The sequence below is a fragment of the Clytia hemisphaerica genome, unplaced genomic scaffold (genome assembly GCF_902728285.1).
Source record: "Clytia hemisphaerica strain Z4C2 unplaced genomic scaffold, Clytia hemisphaerica genome assembly, whole genome shotgun sequence".
In the NCBI taxonomy this organism is placed as follows: domain Eukaryota; kingdom Metazoa; phylum Cnidaria; class Hydrozoa; order Leptothecata; family Clytiidae; genus Clytia; species Clytia hemisphaerica.
In genome coordinates this window covers 2,286,932-2,314,484 of record NW_027103334.1, presented here as the reverse complement: position 1 = coordinate 2,314,484, position 27,553 = coordinate 2,286,932, and the positions used below count along the sequence as shown (strand labels likewise).

The following is a 27,553-nucleotide window of genomic DNA, read 5'->3' as shown; positions in this document are numbered from 1 at the left end:
TGAGATAGCAAGCAGTGTAAATGCGTCTAAAACGCTAGCGCGTAAGCGCGTTTTTTCCATTTTGTGATAAGACCCTGATTCCGCGGCTATACAGCGCATTTTGAGTTTCTGTCTCTCTGTAGTATCTGTATTACATCAAGTAAAGGCAACCAATTTAGGCGCTCTATAAAGGTGGCATCATATATATCTTATGGGTATATTAAAGTCTATTCACGATAAGTGTGCACTCTTTTTTCTTTTACCTATAACTTTTGAAGGAATTCTTCAATCTTTATAAATTTGGTATCGTTGGAGAGATATTTGTGAGTGGAACAATTTGAAATAAAAAAATCTTCAAAAGAATTCTAAAAATGAAGATGAAAATGAAGAAGAAAAAAATCTTGTAGAAAAGTGCTATAACTTTCATTTTCACTGGAGAGATTCTTTGATCTTTGGAGGTCATCACTGTGAAGAAATTTCACTAAAATATTTATTCAATACAAAGTTATGATACAAAGTTAATAAGTGATTGACCCCAAAAAACAGCAGAAATCAGCAGAAAACAGCGTTTTTAGAAGTCAATTAGCTTATAACTTTGTTTGATATCTTTTGACTGAATTATTATTTTTGAGAAATTTTTTCACAGTGATGATGTTCGATAATCAAGGTTTCACTTCAGTGAAAATGATAGTTATAGCACTTTTCTACAAGATCTTCATTTTTTTCTTCTTCATTTTCATCTTCATTTTTAGAATTATTTTAAAGATTTTTTTATTTCAAATTGTTCCACTAACTAATATCTTTCCAATGATACCAAATTTATAAAGATTGAAGAATTCCTTCAAAAGTTATAAGTAAATGAAAAAAGAGTGCACACTTATCGTGAATAGACTTTAGACACTTGGAAAGCCCCTGATAGAGCTACTCTGTCTTTTCCCAAGCCACGGTAGTTGAAGAAAAATAAGGCGCTATCTTTACTGAGTAAACGTCACGGCCTTTTCTCTACACAGTAGCGTCTATTCTAGCCTATACTAGACGTCACCCGCGTTTTTTTTACGCAATTAACGTCTATTCCACTTTGCGACTTTTTCGAATGTTTTGAGCCCGGGTTTTCGGGCTCTAAACATTCGATTTTTTGACGTCACTTTAAACTTTCGAAGCTCCTGCAATAGCGAAAATATATAATAAGAAATGGGATGAAAAATCCTGGTTTTTTGTGAGGTGCTCGCTAGCAATTTTGTACAAAAAAACCACCATGACGCATTCTTTTTAACCGATATGCTAAATTGGATATACGCATACAGTGTACCTTGTCGGTAAGAAAATTTGCGTCGGCAAAAAGTGACGAGAAATCACTTGGTGAGGAAACTTTTTACCGACGAATATTTTTGCAGACAATAATTTTTGACCGAATATTAATTTTTGCCGAAAAACGTTTCCTACTAAATGACAAAACTGTACCGATAATTATTGAAAAGATGCACTTAGATGAGTTTAACATTGGAGGATGGATATTTTTTAAGGATACATTGAACATTTTGATAAGGTTATGTATAGTCTTTGAAATGTTCAAGGGTTCTCTTTGAAAGAGAGGTAAGTATTTTACAATAATAACGCAAAATATAACATTTACTGCCGAGTAACCTGATAACAGCTGATCATAATTTTCTTACGGGCACGGTAAACCTCTGCAGACCCTTGAAAATTAACCAGCTGAGGAAAATAGCCCTCCCGCAGAAAATTCTACAACGCCCTATTCATAAACACAATCACGCAACTTTGTTGTTATTTCCACTCCTTTTAGACGAACGCGGTCCTGCTTACGATTTAAGCATATTTGTCAGATTGTTATGTTTATTCACCCATCCCTTTAGAGCTTCAGCGTGGCGGGTAGAAAACAATCACAATCTGATCTCAGGTTAGATGAACGCGGTCCTGCTTACGATTTAAGCATATTTGTCAGATTGTTATGTTTATTCACCCATCCCTTTAGAGCTTCAGCGTGGCGGGTAGAAAACAATCACAATCTGATCTCGGGTTACTGTCGAGGAGATTGACATATCAATAGACGATATCGGCTTCACATGAAAACTTAAATTTGAACCCCGAGAATTCCCCACAATACTTCGTGCGGAGAAAATTTCACCGTGAACTTTTTTTGCGCACAAAGCATTGTGGACAATTTTCGGAGGTCAATTATGAGTTTTCACGTTAAGCCGATATCGTCCATTGTGCACACGTACTAATGACAATTAAACTTCATTAGTATGAAATATAACGAGCAATTAATTACCTTCCAACAGAAAAGACTCGCAGTCATGATTGCGAAGGGAATAGAATATATTAGCATTCAATTTCCTCTTTACAGCAAATCATTTTCTCGATGTAACACAAATATTTAACTTGTCAACCAAATCTTAATTCTCATGGGCTCGTGAAAAATGTTTTTATCTAAAAATACAATGAAAACCAAACCAAAACAATCAGTTGAAACGCCATTAAAAACAACCAAATTTCAATCAAATCAGCAATTAAAACAATTCTTTTACAACACTACGCATGCGCCTGTAAATAAAACAATAAATGGTCATTCAAAAAGATATCAAAATACCGCTTGCTGTTATAAAAACACACAAATTTTGCAAGAAAGAATCATTCTCGAGCTGAACTATCAAGCAGAGGACAGCGCTTCTACAAAAGGTTTACTTTCAAAATAACTACAAGAAAATCCAACTAAAGATGGCAGCTAATGTTACATTCGATTACTCTGGAAAAGTGGTGCTGGTCACAGGTTTGTAAAGATAATTTCTTCTATAATATCTTCTACCTCCAAGTTATATACCACTCTATCCCATTGTCATTCATAAAATGTTTCGACCGCTTTTCTGGGGTCCGTGGCTAAAAACATTAGTGTCGCATCCTTAGGTACAGAAAACATCTTGTGTTCAACTAGTAAGTGATTCACTAAGCTGACCTTATCTAGAGCCTGATTGCACGTTTTTTATAAGAACATTCAAAAATTTTGAAGCCTTGGGATGTTGTTAACTTTTTGAAAAAAAAATTTTTAACATGCTCTTATTTTCGCCATTTTTTGAGTACTTTTGTCCATTTTCCTATGAATTTCGGTTTTCTAGAGTCCGAAAAGCCTAAAGATGTTCTTCACTTGTTCTTAACATCTTGAGAATCGAAGTCTTTATATATGTTCTTATATAGTTTGCTCTTATAAAAAACGTCTATTACTATTTTCATTGGAATCCTAGTCCGAAAAGTAGAATCGTAGAATTTGCAACATTGCGTGTTAGTAGATCTTCAATTCCCTTGTACACTTCAGAATTCCTTCTCTCCCATATAACTTCGAACCATTTTCTGGTATATCCGATACCTTTTATAACAGATTATAAGCTTATTGATATAAGGATTAATCAATTTTTTTTTAAATATCTTTATCAGGTGCTGGATCAGGCATCGGTCAAGGCACTGCATACATGTTCGCAAAGTCTGGTGCCAAAATGGTCGTTACAGATCGTAACGAAGGCAAATTGAAAGAAACGGCAAACAAATGTGAAGAATTAAGCAAGCAAAAGGTAATTCAATTAAAAGCTGAATTAACATTTTCCTCTGTTCGAAAATTAGAACTATGATATTTTCCCTGTTTCGGGAGTAGGACAAACCCCTAGAAAAGATTACTCTAGTACGAAAGAATCCCTAAAAAGACTTGAACTATCCGTCAGGGTGACTAATGAGTAAAGGATGGCTATTTTTGGAACACCGTGAAAAAATCACGTCCATATTTTTGTTTCACGTGAATTTAAACCATCTTGTCATTCAGAAATCCTTCCATTCAAAGTTTTCTTTTAGTGTTTTTCTTGCCATCTCGGTGCAAAGCTGACCTTTCAAACTTTGTAATAAACAATCAAAATTATCGGAAAATATCCTACTGTGGCTGAGAAATTTATGACCGTGATTTTTATTGAGGTGTTAACAAGCGAAAAATTAAAGTCCTACCGTCGTTTTGTATAAGATTCTCATTTCTGCACTAAGATTCTTGTCAGTTTTCCGGAATCTTTCCGCTTCTTTTCCCGGCATGAAATGGAAAGGATTTGTTTCTAAAAGTACCAAAAATCTTGTGTTTACTAACTTGCGAAACTACCTCACTTTCCCAAGCTTATTTGTCGACTACCCGAAGTTCTGGTCATTTTCCGTCAGAAAAGTGGCAAAGGAATCTTAGTGCGGAAATAAGAATCTTATACAAGAACGACGATATATTTTTCTCTACACAGACTCAGATTTTTACTAAGAAACAAGTTCCACCAGCAATTATATATCTATAGGCGCTTATCCATTTTCAACATATAAAAACAACTTTAAGAGAACGTCTCAACTTGTCTTAGATAGACGTTCCTTTGACGTCTCGTTTTTCGCGCTTCCCCGAAAAAATCTTAAAAGGCCTCATCCTAAAGAATATATCCCGAAAGGGCCATAGGTGAAACTCTTAGATATGAAATGAAGCAAATCATTTACCATCTGAGCCGCGTGACCGTTTTGGCTTAAAACGCTGAATCGGAAGTTAGATATATTGCCACATTAAAAATATACCGCGTGTGTAAACAAACTTTCAATCCGCCATTCTAATTGTGGCGAGAATCTTAAGGCTTCGTTTCTTGCTTCGGAAAGGTTAAAGATCTCACACTCTAGCTCTTCGAAGAAGCATAAAAGGCAAATCATCCATCCGAAATCCAAAAATGTATTTTACATTTCTTCATTAACAGGCTCTGGCAATTGTTGGAGATATCACAGTTCAAAGTGACATTGAGAACATTATCAACACAACCATGGATACTTTCAAACGTCTCGATGTCTTGGTAAGTTATTATTATCAACATCAAGTTAGATATTGACGAAGTCAAATCCTTTGGTATTAGATGCTATGCCAGAATGTCATGAAAATTTTAACATACAAGAACTTTAACTCAATAAGGTACGTTCATATGACTAAAATTAGTACTGCGACGCATTGAGTAATTTAACTTTTTTTATTACGCAGGTAAACAATGCTGGAGGTTTAGTTATGGGAACATGTCTTCAAACATCAACGGAAGATTTTGATCAAATGATGAACATCAATGTCAGGTAAACGACTTCCAGCTGGTTCAACGTTTATCTAACGTTCACAACGTCCATATAACGTTAGATTAACGTTTAAACAACGTTGTGTGCCAGCTGGGCTTGTGTTCTTTCATTTCGTTCCTTCTACACTGGTATGTAAATTAACGAGTTCATGTATGTCTGTTCTTCTGCTACGGAGATGGATAGTTTTTTCATTTTTCTGTCCTGACTGACTAGGGATGAAGGTAAATCAGCATTTTTCGGGTCAAAACTGAGTAGTTCCAAATCGTTTCAGTCACTTTACCGTCCTCAGGGTACATAAATTTACAATTTCACTGCAGCAAGGGTGTCGTAAGAGACGAATGTACACATCTCCAAATAAGGACGATAAACGCCCTATTTACAATTTATATTCATCAAGCTAGTGTTTGATTTTTTGGCACAAGATATTGTCTCTTTGTCAGCTAAACAGGTCGCTTCTTGCAACAAGATGAAGAGGTACTTAAAGTGTACCTACTTCAAACACTTGATTGTCTGTATTTGTTAATATTACGCTAATTCAAATGTCACGTTTTGATGGGCTAATGTTTACATGATGGGTCTATTGTTAGATGCTACACGTGAAGAACTATTTCTAATGCGAATCACGTACTTAAAGAGAAATTACTACCTTATTACACGAATATTACTAGTCATTTTATTAACACGAATTGAATTAATTGTGTTTTAATAAAAATCCCCTTAAATAAAACCAGGCGCTGTTTCCTTGAGAAAGCAGAAAAATTCGTTAATTTCAGATTGTGAGAATTTCAAGGCCGTTAAATACTTGCCTAGTAATATTCGTGTAATGAGGTATATACACAAGCTCTCTGACTGGTCGGACCCTAATTATGTTATAGTTTTTATGTAAATTCTTGTTTCCAGATCTGTTTTTCTTATCACCAAGATGGCTATCCCGCATTTGAAGAAAACTCAAGGTAAAAGTCAGCTCATTCATTTTTGCTGAATCCTAAAACTGAATTTCAGCAAACTTTCCCTACTACAAGAAAGCCTTCGCCATTCCAATATCTTTATCTCTAGCTAAAATGGTTTTCCCTACAAATAAACTAAAACTTGATGGTACCCTGAAGATAATATCAGAGTATATTGTAAAAGTGAAATTATTTTTTGGGGAATAAAAACCTTTGTGGAAAAAAGATTATTGTGGTGAACAAAAGCAGCAATTTGAGAAACTAATTTGGGAAAAAAATGGCCAAAAATTCTTTTCATATCGGAACACGGCGATCTGGATTTATCGGATTAAAAAATGCCTATTTTTGGTCGTAAAGAAAAAATGACGATATTTAACACAACGAATATCCAGTGAAAACTTGAGATCTTTAGCCCTTCCCGATCGGGAATTAATTCGATTCCGATTTTGAGGGATCTTGATCTAAAATTAAACTTTTCAAAAATTTCCCGATTTTGAATAGTTTTTATCAAAAAATTTGTTAAATCGGGCCGTTTTAAAAACAGTACTGCACTAATTACAAAAATAAACTTTTGGTTTCCCCGATTTTTAAACATTACTCTAAAGATCACCGCGGAAAAATACCAGTATGTTATGATCTTGACATTCGAGATTGGAATTTTGAGATTGGAATTTTGAGCAATAAACACTAAATTTCTACTCATTAAGACGTGTATTTTCTATCCCTATGGCCATTAAGCTCGTTCAAAATATTCTATTGTACTGGCTAAATGGGTCAATGTAACAATGGTCTGTACTGGGATAATTTAGAATGCGCCAAAAGATGTCGCGTTTATTAAAACCGTGTATTGTTTAATCTTTTAGGCAACATTGTCAATGTTTCGACCCTTGGTAGCTCGAGACCAGTAAGTTTTTTTTTCTCGATCTCTTCAGAACTTTCAGTTGCCTCTTTCCTTTTCATGAGACCATATTCGATTCAATAAGCATGAATAGAGTATAATATGAGGGGTGGTCAGAGCAAGTTTCTTAAAAAATTGAGCTAAAATGCTAAGCAACTTCAACCCTAAGCCGAAAATTTTCTTTTGTTGCAGCAAATTGGAGTAAATGCATATTGTACCAGCAAAGCAGCTTTGGATCAATTTACGCGAGCTACTGCAATTGAGTTAGGAGCTGACCAAGTTCGTGTCAATTGTGTCAACCCGAGCATTATTGCTACGGAAAATACCTCAAGTAGCAACCATCCCACAATCTCAGTATGTAGTAGTTTTTTAATTTCTAAAATATTTCTGTAACTTGAAAATCATTGTACAGCAGGCCCTTTCATCTAGTGCCTGTTTAATCCATTTAAAATACAGGAAAGATTTTAGCTATAATAACTGCCCTTTGAATTCCACTGGCGGATTTAAGACAATAGAGCAAGTACGCCAAAAAACATACTAAGGAGTGCAACGGTCGTTAATTGACAATTAAATTACAATTACAAATCTCTTAACCCAGTGCACCTTGAAAAGTGTACACTTTACAGTGTGTCTCGAAAAAGATACTGTATCAGACCACTTATATTAAGTAGAAATAGTACTCTTTTCAATTGTTTATACGATATGATCTTTAATGTGTTGTTTGACAAAAGACATGTCTTTTAGTTGGCCTTAATTATTAGTCGGCCCTAATTTTTGTCACCAAACCAAAATTTAGTCACTTAGGGCCGACTAAAATAATAATTAAATTTTGGCAATTTCTAAATTTTTAGTCGCCCCAAATTTTTAGTCGGCCCTAATTTTAGTCACCTCGTCAAAATTTATTCACTAAGGGCCAACTAATAATTAGATTTTGGCCATTTCTAAACTTTTAGTGGACCCAAATTTTAGTGGGCCCAAATTTTTAGTCAGCCTTAATTTTAGTCACCAAGCCAAAATTTAGTCACTTAGGGCCGACTAAGTTTTGGCCGATAAGGTAAATTACAGAATCAACGAATATCGTGTATTTTTCACCAATGTTCCAACTGTAATAGTACTGTACAAACAAAATCGATGGTAATTTCCCTTCTGTATTTAGAAATGATAGGTAAACTTTTTCATATACGATAAATATTTTCAACTCACAGTTCTTTTCTCGCTGTATGTGTCATATGTCCATGGTCAACTATAATAAACCATTGCTTGAAATCATTGCGGTTAATTTCTCATAGAGTGCAATGGAAAGAAGCAAAGACGTGCACGCCCTGGGACGTGCTGGTACAGTTGACGAGGTAGCCTCAGTTATCTGTTTCCTAGCGTCAGGAGCTGCTTCATATATGACTGGAGCATGCATCCCAATCGATGGAGGACGATCAAACATGATTCCAGTCTAGATCTTCAACAATACGATATTTACAGTCTGTAACATGGATTTAAAAAAAATTCTACCAACAAAATCGAAGTACTTTGATTTCTTTGAACAGTGTGATTTTTAATGTTAGCTTACTATTTTGTGAATTTTTTGTGGTTTTGGGTGAAGCACTCTTTTGTATATTGTCAATTTTTTCACTTTTCTATAAAAGCAAATATCTTTGGAAATAATTTTTTTACTATGGTTGAATAAGAAATAAAAACGAAATACAAAAAATTTACATGGTCGTATTAATTGATGCATCGAGAAGGAACTGAGAAGTGAATAATTTCAATTTGAAGATAATTATTTTTTGGGGAATTAAAGGGGAAGGCTCCGCTTACGCTTTTCTAAAATCATATAAGTAACACTATAGATGCCAGGAATCAGCAATGATATTCACCGGATTGGTTACCGGGTGGAAATAATCTCATATCATAATATCATATCACCGGATTGGTTACCGGGTGGAAATAATCTCATATCATTTCACCGGATTGGTTACCGGGTGGAAATCTCAAATAACACCGCATAAACGGATTCACCGGATTGGTTACCGGGTGGAAATAATCTCATATCATAATATCATATCATATCGACCGGATTGGTTACCGGGTGGAAATATATCAACCGGATTGGTTACCGGGTGGAAATAATCTTATTGATTACATCATCACTGGCATGAAGAAGATTCAAAATTTTCAATAAAAGCGTAGCGTAGCGAAGCCAACCCCCAAACTCCCCAAACTAAGACCTGGGTATCAAAATAATACTAGATTTTAAGAACTATAAAGTATACCAAATTCATTTGACCAATTAGTGTCCAGGTGTCCATTTTTATTGTTCACGTCGTCAAGCAATTACCATTCTCGAAAGTCTTAATTTTTATCATTCGAAGAACTTAATTTTTATCATTCCAAACACTCCTTAGTTCACGTACTTGCCCAATTTCTCTCGACCAGGTTCTTCGAGTGGTGTTGTTGAGATGTATGTAAGACACAAAACAGTTGCTTCTCCATCGTCCCATCAATTGTATAACCGAGTCAGGAATACCAGCTGTTGATGCGGGTGAGGCTCCCCCGATGCGAAAACTATGTGTGCTGATGTTGACATCACGCAGTGAAGAATTTAAAAATCTGGTGACATGACTTCTAAAGTCTATTCACGATAAGTGTGCACTCTTTTTTCATTTACCTATAATTTTGAAGGAATTCTTCAATCTTTATAAATTTGGTATCATTGGAAAGATATTAGTGAGTGGAACAATTTGAAATAAAAAAAGCTTTAAAAAGATTATAAAAATGAAGATGAAAATGAAGAAGAAAAAAATGAAGATCTTGTAGGAAAGTGCTATAACTATCATTTTCACTGAAGTGAATCCTGAATCATCGAACGTCATCACTGTGAAAAAAATTCTCAAAAATAATCATTCAGTCAAAAGATATCAAACAAAGTTATAAGCTGATTGACCTCTAAAAACGCTGTTTTCTGCAGTTTTTTGCTGTTTTTTGGGGTCAATCACTTATTAACTTTGTATCATAACTTTATATTGAATAAATATTTTAATGAAATTTTTTCACAGTGATGATCTCCTAAGATCAAAGAATCTCTCCAGTGAAAATGAAAGTTATAGCACTTTTCTACAAGATCTTCATTTTTTTCTTCTTCATTTTTATCTTCATTTTTAGAATTTTTTTAAAGATTTTTTTATTTCAAATTGTTCCACTAACTAATATCTTTCTAATGATACCAAATTTATTAAGATTGAAGAATTCCTTCAAAAGTTATAGGTAAAAGAAAAAAGAGTGCACACTTATCGTGAATAGACTTTAGTAATGTATTCGCCTGATTCCAAAACGAAGAACGGTCCAGGTGGACGTGTAATCCGGAAAAAGTAAAAAGAAGATATGGCATTAACAGGACAAAGGGGGGGGGGCACAACCTTCCCACAGAGTGATGGTGGTTCCCACACGAAAAGGGTCTGTCTTGCTTGCTTTTATTCTGATAAGTACACTAGGTCCTTGTAAGGAAACATCTGACACACAAAGGTTTGTTAATGGATCAAATGACCTTGAACTAGCTGAGGTATACTCTGAAACTCGAAGAAGACCAAAAAAAGCTGTAAGCACTAGACATTTCCAAAGTGCTTGGTCGTAGGCAGAAAGTTGACTGCTAGAGATAAAAGATAACATTTGTCGAAGGTGTGCAGGTGTGATAGGATTTCTAGTCCTTCTTCTAGCCACTTGAGTGCGCCTTATCCCTCTACAGACATAGTAGAGTCTTCGCATGGAAGCAATTCTAACTTCGACGCCTTGTTGGAGTGCGCAAAACTGAATTCCATAGAGATATACTTTTATTGTATTGTACTGTAGACCTTGTCTCGCAAGAGAAGTGACAAATAGTTCTAAATGTAATTCTTGTGGCAGCAACCACACAAAGCGATACATGAAGCAAAATCTTGAAAGCGATTGAAGCCTGATTGATATGTGCGCAAAGAGTTTCGAGAGATACCTTCAGCTAGTAAACGGTCTCGAGCAAGTCTAAGATCTCCCATGCTTCATCCGGGATCCTGGAAGGTTCTGGACTGGCGGACTCTGCTAGACTCAAGAACCGGCCAACCTGCAGGCGAGAAAGTAAGTCAGCAAAAACATTATCTTTGCCTGGCAGGTGTACCAAAAGAATATTGATGTTCATCCTTGCAATGAAAAGAAAAAGGTGTCGAACTAGTTTCATCAAAAGTTTGTCTTTACAGGAACCTGAACGCCAAACGAGAACAATGTCTAAATTATCTGTAGAAATAGTGACCTGCTTATTAACCAGGTTATCCGCCCAAGTAATTACAGCCATGGCAACTGCAACAAACTCTAAGATATGAATAGGAGTTCCTTGTGCAGAAGCTGGCAAGGCAACAGAAAACCATTTAGGACCCAAGACAGCACCTATCCCGAAACCAGACGCATCTGTGAAGAAATCTAAGTGTTCTGATGTCACTACAGGATCCTGGAAAAAAGCGGTCCCGTTCCATCTCGGAGCAAAATCACTCCACCACTTGATGTCTTCAAGAGCAGGTTCGGAAATTTCCACTATGTCACTAAGCTCTGTCACCGATGTGGAGAGGTCAATCAACCGCCTCATAAAAGTGCGACCTGGCTTAATGACCTTGGCTGCAAAAGACAAAGAACCAATCAACGAGAGCAACTCTCGCTTTGAAGTCTGAGAAGCGTTATTCCAGCCTCGTAACTTAACTAACAAATCTTTTAACTTTTTGTCTGGTAATCGACAACACCTGTTCAGAGTATCTATTTCTATGCCTAAAAATGTTATTGTCTGACAAGGGCCTTCTTTTTTGCCCTCTGCTAGGGGAATGTTCAAACTGTTACAAATCCTGTCAAATTGGTTCATTGCCTGTGTACAAATATCTACAGATGAACCAGTGAAGAAATAATCATCCAGGTAGTGTAACATGTCTTTAATTCCTCCTTTAACTTTTCAAATCCACTCCAAGGAGTCAGCAAATGTGTTGAAAATGTATGGGGAAGAGCGCAAACCAAAAGGCAACACAATGTCTACGTAATACTTGCCTTTCCACCAGTAAACCATTAAAGGCCAGTCTTCCGGATGAATTGGGCAGAGCCGGAAAGCGTGCCTAATATCCCTTTTTCCCATGAAACAACCTGTAGGTGTAGCAGCTAAATCGACCGCATCATCAAACTTAGAATATTTTACAGAAAAAGCTTCCCTAGAGATACCATCATTGACTGATGACCCTCTTGGGCTGCTGAGATCAAGGATAACTCTGATCGAACCATCAGGCTTCGGCACACCACCCAAAGGAGAAAGATGGAAATTTTTAAAAGGAGGTATAGTGAAGGGATCTTTTGTGTGTCCCCTGTTCATCTCTTTGAGAATGGCTGTAGAAATGTCCTCAGAAACATCATTGGACGAAGAAAGTGGTCTTTTCCTTCCTGGCTGCCTGGTGTCATTTTTGTAATAAAACCAACACGAAAACCATCTGTGAAACCAGATTTAAGAAAATCAACAATGTAGGGGTCAGGATGACCCTCAAGAAAAACAAGAAACAATCGTAAATTAATCCTGCAAATAGCAGAAGGAGGTAAGGGAAACAATCCTGCTGGTACACTATCCAGAGGGCCTGGATGCTCTGCAGCTGTGTGCTGGGTGACCTGGCCTTCCACAGTAGGAGCATTTATGGGCATAACGACACGTGGCGCCTCTCCTGCAGAAGCTAGAGTTAAAATAGGGGCATGCCTCAGTCGATGCATCATGGGCACTTCCTTGAAAGGGATTTTGTGCATTAGCACCAGAAATGGGAGGTCTAGGTGGTCGAGACTGCGTGAAAGTACTAGTAGTTTGGTCCTGTGAGGACAGAGGGTTAGGACACCTAGTTGCATAATGACCTTTTCTCTTACATTTGTAGCAAGTCACATCAGGAAACGAACCAGCTTGGCTGGAGGAAAAGCTACCAACCTGAGGCCTCAAAGTTGAAGAAAAAATGTCAAGGTCGATTCTGTCCCAGAAGGTTTCGGTTGGGTTTACAGCCAACTTCCTTCTGAATTGGACGTCATAATCAGCCACACATTGAAAGAAGGGATACGTCGTGAAAAATCTGCAAATCCTTTCCTGGTATCTAATCAGTAAGGGGGCTAAGTGTTCATGAAACACCATCATAGCACCAACGAACAACGACCAAGCAAGAAACCACCATTGTGGGTTTGAAACTTTTACTTTACCTTTTGACAGTCTATGATTTGAGTCCCCAGTCCCAGAAATAGAAAGGCTCCCAGGATCACCCTCCGAAACAGAAAGGGTAAATGACTGAGTTGAATTAGAGGCAGAAGCTGGCTGGGGAAGAAGCAAATTAAAGTTAACAAACTCACCCTTCTGAATTTTATCTAGCTGCTGCTGTGGAATTCCAGGAATGGCAATGTTTTGACGGTTTGAAAACGGTGGAGGGTGTAGATTAGCCTCGAAAGTATAGGGGGGAGCCTCAGCACTGCGTACAAAATGGCGGCGAAGTTGTGCAGGATTATTGTTGTTATTATTTTCTCTCCTCCTGCGGTGTCTTCTCGTACGACGAGATTTTCTTCGGTTTCTCCTCGAACGACGGTTTCACGATGTAAATTCTCTTCTTGCTGCCTCTGTCTGTTCGAATTTAAGATGGTTTGCTCGCGATCAAACGCTTCAAGCCGTAGAATTAATGTAGGGCGTGACCCTGAAGTTTGAATGTTTCGTAATTTGCAAGCGTCTTGTAGGGCCTCTTTGGTGAAACGTTGATATGAAGATGAATGTATAGCATCAGTTCTTGTGTCTTGTTGTGGCTCGTGTTGGCTGTCTGACAATACCGATTCCTCGTCCACCAACCGCATTGTTCTTGCTCTCTTCTTAGGTGGTTGTGGTTCCTCATCAGAAGAACTACATGATGAGTTTGAAGAGCTGGTGCCACTGCTCGAACCCGAAGGATCAGCCAAGCACAAGGTTAGAATTGTGAGATTTATAAAAACAAATATATTCTTCATGACTGCTTTGAGTAACCAAGACTGACGATGTTCGAAAGAAGCGTTACTAGAGACTGAGGTATTTTATATATGAGACCACGCACGAGGTCGGCTAAATTTAGAACCCAGACTTTCTGGTCAAAGTAGATCTGGTGAACGCATACGACTGACAGGGTGTAACGGGCGTTTACTAGGGCGCCGTCAAAGACTCTCTTTTCAATTAACCTGAGTTATGAATAACTCCATTTAATCTACTGCTGCGGGTACTTTTTTGAATTTTATTTAACGTTATAATTCAAATTTTACTGTATTTCACTACGCCTGTCTCAAGTCCCGGGATTTTCCCCACAGTGGGGATAAAAATTTATATTGAAATCCTAATAGGAATAGAAGTTGTACTGGTTCAAGCTTAAAAATCCAGTTTTCAATTTTTATATTGAATTCCGAACGGGGATGAAAATAATATTAATTTGCTAGTAGGACTTAAATTGTGAAAATATATAGTTTCTATCCCTACTTTGATCAATTTCTACACTCAAATTTTCATCCTCGTTGTAGGAGGAGTTCAATCGGGGACAGAAAAATATGAGATAGGGTACAAGAACCTTTTCCCTTTCGTTTTTTATAAGAAAACCCAACCTTAGAATGTTCTTCACTTTTTGGGGTTCAAGCCTTTAAATATTTTTAATTTGCTCTTAACATTTTGGTCATTGAAGCCTTATGTTCTTACAAAAGTTCGTTCTTATAAAAAAGTGTATCAGAAAAAAAATCTCCTATCCTATATTACAATGGTTCCCAAACTTTTCACACAGTTTCAAATATTATATTAAAAGTCCCCGAACTCGTAGAATGTTATTTATTTTACACGCAACAACATACCGTAGCTCATCTAACGTTTCCAGCTCACCCAAATAGAACATATAAACGACTGGACGTCTATCTTCTTTTGTGTCTTTGAAGCGAGCTTCATTGCCACCAGTATTTCAAAATTGGTACAAAAAATCCGTAACTATTCCGTCACTATTTCTTTTAATTACTTAAGTAAAAGGATTGGTAGAGCTTGAAAATGACTCGTAACTCACAAAATAATTATCCATTAGTCTCAAATTATACGGTTGGGACAAATTTTCCCAAAATCTTATTATCGAGGATTCACCATAATGTTACGCCAAACTTTTACATAGCCGTAGCGAGATACCCTGAAAAATTTATGTGGGAGTGCAGACAGTATTTACAGTGTCGTAAAAACCGCTCTCATCCATAAATTTTGCAGTGTATCTCGCTACGCCTATGCTTATATCTACCGAATCACACTTACTTCTCAGCCGTCTGACTACTTGATTGGTTTCTACCCCTAATCTATGTCATAAGCATATGGAAAGTTAAATTTGGATTTAACACATGTTAAATCGTGGTTTAAATATTTTATTTGATAAACGCTATACTTTAATGTAGTTGATTGTCTATAATTATCCTCATTTCAGTGAACGCGAAAGGAACACAGTTTTATTGTCCAATATGTTCCTTAAGGGACAAAATTGTCACTTTAAAGACAAGGAACGAATATTTTATTCCTTAATAACCTTTTTGTTCACTTTAAATTTTGAGAAGAAACGTTTGTTCCTTGATGTTCCTTACTCTAGGGAACATTTAAATACCTTTGAAAAGGAACATTCTTTTAATTTTTTGCGAGATAGATATGTTCTCCATGTTATAAGAACAATGTAGGCATTTTTGAAAGAGGAACAGCTTCTTTAATCTTTAAAGAAAAACTTGTTCCGTTTGATGGATGTACAAATCAAAAACTTTCACTCCGTGTCTATTTTTGATTAGGCCATTCCTTAAGGGGGTCTACATTCGATAATTTCACAAAGACAAACTACGATGATCCAATCAAATTCATTTCTGCTGTTTGAAATTAAAGTGAAAAAAATCCTACAACCCCCTTGTATATACCTATAAAAGCGTGCTATTTCGGAAAGACCTTTAATCAGTGGCGTTCAGCCATGAAATCGACTAGTCGATTTTTGCTGGTTGACTGGAAAGCTATGAATGGCGCTGCTCATGCAAAAAGGAAACTGATACTTCGAGTTAACGCCCATGGAATGTTTGGTTGTCCACTCAAGAATTGTCTACACCAGGATTTTAAAAGCAGCCGTGGTTTACGTAAACATATCGATGGGAAACACCCATGGTACTACTATTTCGACAAAGAGCCCAATGTTAAGCGCGATGAGATCGAACACATTTTACCTTATCGTAAAAAGGTTTGTACGTCCAAAAAGCCTTCTTTTTCATTAGATGAAGGGATCGGGCAAACATTTCTCCTTTGGCTTACTACGACCTGTGGAGGAGGGAAAAACTACAAGGAAGCCACACAAATAGCCAAGAGAGCAATGAAATTTTTCGTACAAGCTATTGGTAATAACGAATGCGACAGGAATTTGACAAATGAATACGTAGATTGCTGTTTGGGCTCCCCGAGCATATTGATAAACTTTTTGCATACTTTAGAAAATGAGTGGAAATTATCTTCTTCGGCATCATTAAACTATATCAAGTCTATTGGGGATATGTTAGATTTTCAAAAGTCCCATGGTGTTTCTGATGACGATTTACGACGTTTTACAGTGACAGAAGTTTATTTAAGAAGAGCCAGAGAGAATTTGGGAAAAAAGAAAAATCTTGAGTGTACGAGGAACCTTGACTTAGAGACTTTGATTTCAAGAAATAGCTGGGCATCAATTGAGGAAATGGAGCGGGTCATTCCATTTCATTTGAAAACATTCAAAACTATAATTGAAAAGTGTCAAAATGAGAGTGGACTTGTCACAAAAAATGATATGGTGTTTTGTATTCGATTTATTACCACCATGCTTTTTCTGAGAGTCAAATGCTCAAGACCAATGACTTTTCAGTTTTTGACAGTTGCAATGATTGAAAAAGCTAGAAAAAATAAAGGCTTCATTGACCAAACAGAATTCAAAACTGCATCAACTTTTATTTTTGACACTTTAATTATAACTGATGACGTCATGGAAATTATTGATCTATACATCAAATACGTAAGAACTCGCCTTCAACCAAGATGTGAATATCTCCTAATATCGACAAACGGCTCACAATATCAATCTTTGACATCTGCAATAGTAATGTTAGTACATCAGGCAATCGGTAAGAACATTAATCCGACTCGTTATCGACAAATTATTGAAACTGAAAGCAGTGATAGACTTTCTGTTGAAGAACAAAGGGTTATTAGTGAAGACCAAAAGCATAGTTCAAGAGTTGCCAAGATTCATTACAAGAAAAAGCAGTCTCGTATTGTTGCAGTCGAAGGTAAAAAATGCATGGACAAGATGACTGATACGGTAAGGATAGAGAAAGATATGATGGCTATGTACAATAACATTGATACCCAATTTGATTCAAGAGTTATTGAAAAGAGCCGAAAAATAATTGAAGAAGCTCAACCAGGCTACTCAGGTGGTCAAGATTTTATACAGTCATCAAGTGACTTTGAAATTAGTGCCTATCAACCTTCGTCGACTAATGTCTATTTGCCTAACGAATTTAAGGACTTGTCAGTGACACACATTGGAAACGGTGTTAGTAAACAGCCCGTGGCTCCCGGGGGGGGGTACTACCCTTGTCGACCGACGGGGGTGCTCCGCCGAGGTTCGAAAAATGGACCCTACGTGGGACTCGAAATTTGCAAAAAAGTGACCCTGAATGGGACTGAAATTCCAAAATCTTCTCAAATTTTCTACTTTTTCCCCGAATTTTCCAAAAATAGGCACCCTACGAGGGACTAATATTTCTATTTTGGTATTTTTGCGACCCTACCAGGGACTCGTGGAGGTTAAAAAAGGTACCCTGACCAGCGGAGCATCCCCGTAACCCATTTTGCCCTAGTACCCCCCCCCCCCCCGGGGCCGTGGCTACTTCAAGCAACAAAAATGATTTTTTAGACCTAAGAAAAGACACCACTACTATCCAGGACACCGCTAGAAAGCAAAGTAAGAATGCACGATTTACAATTGAGGAGGACAGGTGTCTAAGAGCAGGTATAGAAAAATATGGGAAGTTATGGACTCAAATATTAAAGGACAAGGATTTCGATTTTCATTCAACAAGAACAAGAGACAGTTTACGCATGAGAGCAGATTCGGCGGCATTTAAAGCTGGCTGTAATTTACAAAGATGAATGAAATTGTATTTTCATAACTATTCATCTTTATAATAACTAGTATTTTCTTTGTTAATTTCGCTTAGCGAAAGTATTACGATAGCCTTTCGCGGCGGCGGCGGTGTAATGAAAAATTTAGAAAACGAAAGTGTTTCATACGGTGGGTGGACTCGCTAAGCTAAGTTAAAATAATAATGTTTGGTAATTTAAAAGTTCATCGTGTAACCACGACCCTTTTTCGCGCATTTTTTGATACTGGGCCTGATATTGTAGAGATTTCGCGCGTTTTTTATACTGGCCTGATACTGTAGAGATAATAAGTTAATGAGTGAGTTATTTATAAGTTCAGTAAGTTGTATCATTAGCTCCACTGTTTCAAGCGCACAGATATTTTTTGGTCGTAAATAAAATATCTGTAAAACGTGAAGACCATATTTTTCAAGTGTGGGCTACTTCTTGTAGCTGTTCAACTCCAATTCATATTTAAAGCAATACTTAAGCTGGTTAACAATCCAAAATCTTATCCATCAAGAAGACATAGTAAGTATAAACCTTTCAACTTTGCTTTGCCAGGTCCACATAGATTTATTTATCTAAAGGATCTGTTTGAAGCACCTTTTTTGCCTCTTCACTTTTTTGTGATAGAGAATTTTTTTTTTCTTTTGCCATTCTCAGATTCGTTCACTGCAGTGAATCTGATTGTGGTTTTTTTTCCCGCCCTTCGGATTTATGCGCGGTTCTCGGCCACTGAATCTGATTGAGGCAACCCGTGGCCAGGACAGGTGTGGATTCTGTGCCTGCGACCGATCGAGCTTGTACGTATCGACAGCTCTTAAAAATTCAACTGCATTGTCAGTTAACAAATACAAAGAAAACAATACTTTATAGTATATTTTTTGAAGAAAATATTTATTTCATTTATACTAATACTAATACTTTTTACTAGATACTTTTATACCATAATTCAGTCAGCCAGTTTATATCTGTATTTGTGCTTGAAGATGATATCTATTGCATTATATCGTGCACGCATAGGAAGCTTTGCTTTTACAGCTCAAAGAAACGTGAAATGTATTGCTAAATCTATTACTGTTGGTTCCGACATTTCCAATAATGCATTCTCGAAACTTTTTAGACCTGTTCGTTTTATAACACTTTTTACCCTGCTATGTTTTGCAATTCCAAAATCGTTTGAGTTAACTGAGCTTAACACACCTTTAGATTTTCTTAATCTTTCAAGAAATGGAATTTTTGTTCAATATCCCAATGTAATGGGAGATCCGAACCTTATTTTTCTCAAAGTAAATTACACGCTTTTACTATCAGGTGATATAGAACTCAACCCTGGTCCAAGTGTTCAAGGTTCATTTCATCAGGGCAATAGTAAATTTGGTCAGACTGCGGGTATACAATGTTCCTCTAATTGTTTTTTTGCCATTTGCTATGCTAAGTTTAGAAAACTCTCACTATGGAAGACTCATGATTTAGATTACGTTTTAGAACAAGGTGATTTGAATTTTAAAAAGTTGGGTATTACAGGGCAGTCCCCATACATTGAACAGTTTTCCAAGACCATTGATATAGGAGATAGCACTTGTGCACTAAATTTCAACATTTTTGAAGGCTTTTTTGAGACTGGTAATATTGCAGTGAATTTTGTTCAGGAAGAACTCCTAATGCAGCATTCTGGTGCAGTTTTAGTAATAGCTGGAAATTGCCTAGCTGTAATGCACTACAACAAAAATTATTTTCTTTTTGATCCACATAGTAGAGATTCTTATGGTCATCAAGTTGAAGGAGGCATTGGAACTTCAGTTCTTTTAAAATTTGACAGTATACAAGAAATTAAGCGATATATAAGGTCAGAATATAATAATACCAATCTTTTTAACATCATTTATCTAAAAACTGATTTTCACAATGAGAAAGATATAAAAGGTACAATTTTAACAAAAGTCTCACGCAGACAAATAAATGCTACTGTTAAAAGGTATCGTGAAAAAGTGAAAGGTACTGAAAAGCATGAAAAAGAAAAAGAATCAAAACGCATACGACGAGAATTGAATAATGGATCAGAAAAACATGAAAACGAAAAAGCATCAAAACGCATGCGACGAGAACTGAATAAGGGATCAGAAAAACATGAAAATGAAATAGCATCAAAACGCATTCAACGAAAACTGAATAAAGGATCAGAAAAACATGAAAGTGAAAAAGCATCAAAACGCATGCGACGAGAACTGAATAAGGGATCAGAAAAACATGAAAATGAAATAGCATCAAAACGCATTCAACGAAAACTGAATAAAGGATCGAAAAAACATGAAAATGAAAAAGAAAGAAAGAGAAAAGTTTACAAAGCTAACAAGAAACTTAATGTAGGAAAAGGGGTTGAGAACTTCAGACAGAAAAAACAAGAGGGTCCTTCTTACATTTGTGTAATGTGTAACCGCAGCATGTTTAAAAAATCTGTGATAGGTTTTGATGAGCAAAAGTACTCATTAATTAACTTTGAAGAAATAGAAAATTTAAATCCTGTAACTTCCTTTGATGGTAACTTCTATGTATGTACAACCTGTCATAGAAAATTAATGAAGGGAGAAATCCCATGCCAGTCTGTTACTAACAAGCTTCAAATTTTTGATCTCCCAGATAATCTAAATGATATACGAAAACTGGAAAGAATTTTAGTGGCTCAAAGAATTTTATTTTCTAAAGTCATGATAATGCGCAAAGGAGAATTCCCTAAATTACAAGGTGCAATATGCAATGTTCCCATTGAAACACCAGGTGTATGTAAAGTACTTCCTAGAGGAAGTGATAGTAGTGGTGTAATAAATGTTGAATTAAAAAGAAAAATATCCTACAAAAACCCTGTTATTTCGCAGCAAGTAAGACGACAAAAAATTTTTGAAACTTTGGACTTTTTAGTGAATAATAATCCTTTGTATCATGATATAAATATTGATATGTCAATAATTGACCAAATGAATAATGATGAATATGTTGAAAGGGTTTTATCAAATAATGATTCCATATCAAACGCTTCTTCCAATGATATAAGATTTGTTGACGATACAACAGTTACTTTAATCAAGCCTTTTGAAGAGCAATTAGAAAATGAATTTGATTCTGATGATCCACTCAGTGCATATCGGACACCAACATGTGAAACAGTCATTGTATCAGAAGTGCCAAACATTATTTTAGATGATGAAAATGCAATTTTAGCTCCGGGTGAAGGTCAAACCCCCAATTCATTAACACAAGATGAGTTCTGTGAAGAGCTAGCCCATCCTCATCTTTTTCCTACTGGGAAATTTGGTTATAACGTAGAGCGAGATATAAAATTGTCGCCAACAAAGTACTTTAATCAGCGTCTTTTAAATTACACTCAAAAGTTTGCTTCGGATTCAGATTACATTTTTTTTGCTCACAAAACTTTACTACAGCTTAACCTTAGAAGTAAGATCAATATTGCAATGAGAATTTCAAATTCCAACTTGACTGCGGGATTATTAGCAAATAATTTTAGTGATACAATTCAAAATTGTGTAGCATCTGATAATGCATACAAGTTTATGAGTACTATTAAAGGAACCCCTGCATACTGGCAACATATGTTATCTGATGTTCTTGCAATGGTTAAACAACTTGGTGTCCCAACATACTTTATGACTCTCTCTTGTGCCGATTTACGGTGGGAGGAATTTGTTACTATTATCAGACAATTAAGCGGGGATGCTGATACTGATCATGAACTTCTTGATTACCAATCTAGATGTGCCCTACTTAATAGCAATCCTGTTGTGCTTGTGCGTCAATATCAATATAGAAAAGAGTTGTTTTTCAAAGAGATTATAATGGACGGCCAACTTGGAAAAATTACATACTATGCCCTCAGAGTAGAATTTACTTTCAGGGGTAGCCCACATGATCATTGTTTGCTTTGGGCTAAAGATGTCCCAAAACTTGAAGACGGAAAAGAAAAGTATATTGAACACATAGATAGTGTTATTTCTGCTAATGTTCCTGATAGAGAAGAAAGTCCTGAGTTATGGAATTTAGTCACTAAATATCAAATACACTCCCATTCTAGAACGTGTAGTAAATATCGCAAAAATGAATGTCGATTTAAATTTGGAAAACTTTTCTGCAAGCGCACTATTTTGTCTGAACCGCTTCCTGAAGGTTTACCTGAAACTGAAAAACATGATATTTTGGTTGCTAGAAATAATGTGATCCAAACTGTTCAAGAATTTATAGATACAAATTTGCATCCTAAAAAAGAGAAACATTTTGGATCCTGATAAGCCTGAGTATATTGAAATTGGCTCTATTGATACAATTTTGTCTTCTTTAGGGTTAAATTATGAAACATATGAATATTACTTATCAATCTCACCAGACAAAGATCAGCATTTGTTTCTAAAACGTGACCATATTCTTGTTTTGTCAACAATTATTTTGCAGAAGGCCTCCTAGCATGGGAGGCCAACATCGATATCCAACCAGTGTTTAATGCATACAAGGCAGTTACATACATGTGTGCCTATTTTTCAAAAAGTGAAGATAAGTGTTCAACTGCAATGCAAGAAGCATTGAAGCAGGCCAAAGATTCAAATGACAGTCAGTTTGAGAAAATGTCTAAAATTGCCAAAGTTTACAACTCTAATAGAGAATGCTCAATCCAGGAAGCAGTTTACTTAACAATGCCTGAACTGTGGCTTAGAAAATGCTTTCCTGCTATTTCGTTCGTTAACACTAACTTACCTGATCAAAGGTACAGAATTTTCAAATCAAAAGAAGAAATTGAGGAATTGCCTGAGGATTCTGATGATCTTTTCAAGCGAAATATGTTAAATAGATATATTGACCGCCCAAACACAGGGCAATTTAATACTATGTGTTATGCCACATTCTGTGCAAACTATACATTAGACACAAGAAAAAATACAGATGATGAAAATGATTGGCAGCCTACTGTACTAGATGATGCAACAAGTGCAGTGAATCATCAAGAACCCCAAACACTTCCAAAATCAGCCAAATTAATCAACAGTAAGGAGAAACTTAAGCTTCGTAAGGTTCCAAAAGTTTTGAGGTACTACACTCCTAACAAAAACAAACATCCAGAAAAATTTTCCCACCATATTCTAATATTGTTTTACCCATTTAGATCAGAAGAGAATGATTTGAAACTTGATGGTTCATATGTGTTGAAGCTCAATTTAGATGAAGTCAATGCAGTTGTTAACGAGAACAAGCAAATCTTTGAACCTGATGGTCATCTTGTTGATTTAGTACTTCAAAACTATCGCAATGACCTTATGCATAATCAAGATGCCTTTGCTCAACAAGAAAATGATGAAGTGCAAGACCTAATGAGTAACTCATCAGACAGTGAAAATGATGATGAAAGTCATGATATCGAACAAAATTTAGCACCATTTACTCAAACAGTTCATGGGTTGCAAACTGATGACCAAATCAATACCCATATAAGATCTTTAAATTCTAAGCAAAGAGATATTTTTGATATAGTACTAAATTGGGGAAAAATGTATGTGCAAAATTCCAAGTCCAATAATCCTATACTACTAGAACCATTGAGAATATTTTTAACAGGTGGTGCGGGCGTAGGAAAATCTCACTTAATTAAATGTGTTTACAATTGTTTGTCAAAAGTCCTAGCATATAAAAGTGATGAGCTAGAGAAGCCACGTATTATTAAATTGGCCCCAACTGGTATAGCAGCTATCAATATATCTGGCACCACAGTACACACAGGATTGAGTATTCCAGTTGGAAAATTCAGAAATATGGCTGACAAACAAAGGACTGCCATTAGAAATAAATTACATCATGTAAAGTTGATAATAATTGATGAAATATCTATGATTTCGTCGCAACAGCTTTTGAACATCCATACAAGATTATGTGAAATTTTTGGTGTAAATGACAACACACCATTTGCAGGGAAAAGTATCATTGTTTGTGGAGACCTCTTTCAATTACCTCCAATTTTTCAAAGTTCAGTATTTTCAACTGAGGGACCTATTATTGGTGCATTCAAATTATGGCACCTATTCAAACTAGCTGAATTAGATGAGATTATGCGTCAAAAGGATGACTCTGACTTCATTGATCTCTTGAACAATGTAAGAGTAGGTGAATTAATGATGAAAGTATGATTAAATCTAGACTGATAACACGAGAACACCCTGATTATCCAATAGAATCATTGCATTTGTTTGCAGAAAATGCTTCAGTCCATCTTCACAATATTCAAAGATTAGATACTCTGCCCTCGGAAACAATAAATGTAGAAGCTATGGACGTTTATCCAAGGGATTTTACTGAATCTCAAATTACCAAGGTTAAGAACCTGCCACTTAACGATACAGGTGGCTTATCAGTTCTATTTGATTTGAAAATAGGGGCAAGAGTAATGCTAATTAGTAATATTGATATAGAGGATAGGTTGATCAATGGTCAACTTGGAACCATCACTGACGTAAAATTCAGAAACAATAAAGCAGAGCTAATTTATGTTAAACTAGACGATAAGACGGCTGGAATAAAAGCTCAAAGTAAAGACCAATATGCTAAGGCCACTGAAACTGTTCCCATTGAAAAGAGTGAGGTAAATTTTCCCTTTGACAAAAAAAACCCATACACTTCACCTATCATTTCTCGGACACAATTTCCTCTTAAGCTAGCTTATGCTTGTACAGTGCACAAAGTTCAAGGATTGACTTTGGATTCAGTAGTCGTTAGTTTTGACCTTGCAAGGCAAAGAAAGTTCAATGCTGGTCAAATGTATGTTGCAATGAGCAGAGTGAAAAATTTAAATGGTTTGTACTTTACTGGTCAATATCGACGTAGTGCTTTTGTCTGTAGTGATAAAGTTAGTGAAGAATACACACGATTGCGTCAGAACAAAGTTGAAAGAGTTGCAGATATTATGAGGTGCAGTTCTAATTTAAATGTTTGCCTATTGAATGTAAGATCTTTAAAACGACATGCAGTTGATATTCAAAAGGACAGATTTTTGTATGAAAATGATTTGTTATGTCTGACAGAGACACAGATGAGTTATGAGCATTCTGAGGAAGACAAACAAAGTATTCATGAAAAGCTTCCTTATTATATTCTTAGTCATAATATTGACCAGCATAAATTCAACAGTGTTACTGTCTGTCATTCTCCTTCTTTTATTGACATTGATGAGTATGATCATTCATCATGCTTTTCTCTTGTAAAATTTAGAAAAGCTGAATTTACTGAAAAGGAATTTTGTGTTTTGGTTCTCTATAAAAGTTCAAAAATTCAACGTGATGTGTTCTGTTACAATCTTGCTCAATTTATTGAAAGATACACAATTGATATCATTTTAGGAGACTTCAACATGGACGGCTTTGAAATGGAGCATGATCAATTGTTGGCTGACATTCTCCAAGATTATGATTTAGTTCCGAACTTTCCAACACATATCGATGGGAAAATGCTTGATCAAATTTGGACACATAAGGAATTGGTGCACGAGTATGGTATTGAAGTTATTCGTAAATGTGTGAACTTATCCGATCATGATGGAGTCAAATTATCGCTGACTTTGCTAGCTTAGAATACCCGTCAGAGGCGATTCCCGGCGGGACAAGGGGGGTGGGAAACTGGGGTGGTGGATGATCTCAACTTTCTGATGATTAGTTTTGAGTGGTTAAAATTGCAGGAAGTAAAAAAAATTATCTCAAATAAAGAGGGTATAGTATCCCTTTTCTCCTATAGCAAATTCTAACTAACTTAAAAATTAATCATCAGAAAATTAGCCAAAGATTCAGAAACATTTGCTTATGTTGTCATAGGTGCTTCTTTATGAACAGTTTGAATTGATCAAAGGAATTTTTTTGTGATAGACTGAGTAAACTAGGAATACTCTTTAAAGCAATGATGTTATCGAAAATCTGTTAATATGATATTAGTACAGATTTGATTCTGGATAAAATGAACTTTGTAATTAAGGATTGAAGCTTAACTCTGTTGAAAATATGCAATTAAGGTCATCCCACCACCCCGTCCATTCTTATGTAAGTTTTCTGACGTTTAAAGACTATTCTTAAAAGACATTTATTCTTTGGGGAGGAAGGCTTCTTTTCTGCATTAACCAAAAGGAGGGCTCTGTTGAATTTGACATTTGCAGATGAAGTTGGGGAGGGTGTGAGAAATGGGTCAAATATGTGTGAGTGTCTTTTATGGATGGTCTATGGTAGAAAAAAATCTATAGACAAAGGACAATTAGTTTAAAGATGCCTTTCATTAATTCATTTTTGATTACTATCTCGTCAGGAAACTTACATACCTATGGATATGGCATTTAATGTATTATTTTATTTATTGTATTATTTATTCCTATTTTTGTATTATTTATTCCTATTTTTATATTATTTATTCCTATTTTTATATTATTTATTCCTATTTTTTATATTTATCATTTTTCTTCTGTTTTTCATAATTATTAAATTTTTTTAAATTATTATATTCAAAACAAAGTAATATTTCTACCATTTTTTAATAGGTTTTTGTTAATTGTTTTATTATTTTCTTGTATTCTTTTTGTTATTCATTTGCCTACTCAAAAATCAAAAAGACTGTCACAGAGTTTAAAAAATAGACAATATGGAAAAATATGGAATGAAAAAATATGGAAGTGCATTGCAAGTGAATTGATTCATCTATATATGTATGCATTTTGGTTGATATTATAAGGATAATTATGGAAACGTTGAATAGTGGTATAAGTGGATATATATTTCTATTTTGGAATTATTACAATTGATGTAATCGCTTATCCTAATGCAGCTTAAATTCATTGAATCTCAAAATATCCTAAATTGTCGTCATTTTCAGTCTTTATTAACAAAGAGTCGAATGGCTTCGAAAAATTTCATTACAATCACCAACATTCGATACAATCGCCAACATCGATACTGCAAAGTATGCGCTTAAAGTCATTGTATCATAATCGTTTCATCCGATTTTCACAATATGCTGTATTTGCTCATTGGAAACATAAAATTTTATGATTTTCAGCATTTCTATAGTAAATCAACTGTCGCGCTCAGCCACCAACCGACCATTGATAATACAAAAATAACAATTATCGTGATTTCCATGATTCCACTGTGACTTCTTCGACGTATGTATCCAGACTTGACCTCAATCTTCGAAATGTCGTGTGATTTGTTCCTGTCGGAAAAAAACGTTTTGGTATGTAAACTTTGTATGGTATGATTACTCGAAATGTGACATTTATGTAAACGAAACACTGAAAACTAATTTTTATTATTTTGGAAGCCGGAAATCCACCGGATGTGAAAAAAAGCCAAATTTGCACAATACTTGTAAAATTTGTAAATTGCTAGC

General features: G+C 35.7%; 3 protein-coding genes across 3 annotated transcripts; 1 reads left to right on the top strand and 2 right to left on the bottom strand.

Annotated features, from left to right (window-relative positions):
• The first annotated feature begins 2,596 nt into the window (after positions 1-2,596).
• On the top strand, positions 2,597-8,663 carry LOC136817349 (uncharacterized oxidoreductase TM_0325-like). Its single transcript, XM_067073693.1, has 8 exons — positions 2,597-2,770; positions 3,430-3,563; positions 4,749-4,841; positions 5,024-5,109; positions 6,010-6,062; positions 6,920-6,960; positions 7,147-7,308; positions 8,244-8,663. The coding sequence occupies exons 1-8, from the start codon at positions 2,719-2,721 to the stop codon at positions 8,403-8,405; spliced, it is 783 nt and encodes a 260-aa protein (XP_066929794.1). The 5' UTR covers positions 2,597-2,718; the 3' UTR covers positions 8,406-8,663.
• Positions 8,664-9,323: 660 nt separating this feature from the next.
• On the bottom strand, positions 9,324-10,870 carry LOC136816286 (uncharacterized). The gene is made up of 2 exons (XM_067072619.1): positions 10,341-10,870; positions 9,324-9,580 (listed from the first exon to the last, which is right to left on the bottom strand). The coding sequence occupies exons 1-2, from the start codon at positions 10,867-10,869 to the stop codon at positions 9,324-9,326; spliced, it is 786 nt and encodes a 261-aa protein (XP_066928720.1). The 5' UTR covers position 10,870.
• A 69-nt stretch (positions 10,871-10,939) lies between these two features.
• On the bottom strand, positions 10,940-11,887 carry LOC136816276 (uncharacterized). Its single transcript, XM_067072609.1, has one exon. It carries the CDS (start codon positions 11,885-11,887, stop codon positions 10,940-10,942), a length of 948 nt encoding a protein of 315 aa, XP_066928710.1.
• Between the last annotated feature and the right edge of the window lie 15,666 nt (positions 11,888-27,553).

Excerpts from the sequence above, each read along its gene's own strand:
- LOC136816276 (XM_067072609.1), bottom strand. The coding sequence starts at position 11,887 with ATGTTACACTACCTGGATGATTATTTCTTCACTGGTTCATCTGTAGAT.
- LOC136816286 (XM_067072619.1), bottom strand. The coding sequence starts at position 10,869 with ATGTATCGCTTTGTGTGGTTGCTGCCACAAGAATTACATTTAGAACTA. Across the intron at positions 9,581-10,340 it reads TGCCCCCCCCCCTTTGTCCT|ACTTTAGAAGTCATGTCACC; the intron begins GTTAATGCCATA and ends TATCGTGAATAG.
- LOC136817349 (XM_067073693.1), top strand. The coding sequence starts at position 2,719 with ATGGCAGCTAATGTTACATTCGATTACTCTGGAAAAGTGGTGCTGGTC. Across the intron at positions 5,110-6,009 it reads ATGATGAACATCAATGTCAG|ATCTGTTTTTCTTATCACCA; the intron begins GTAAACGACTTC and ends TCTTGTTTCCAG. Across the intron at positions 7,309-8,243 it reads GCAACCATCCCACAATCTCA|AGTGCAATGGAAAGAAGCAA; the intron begins GTATGTAGTAGT and ends AATTTCTCATAG.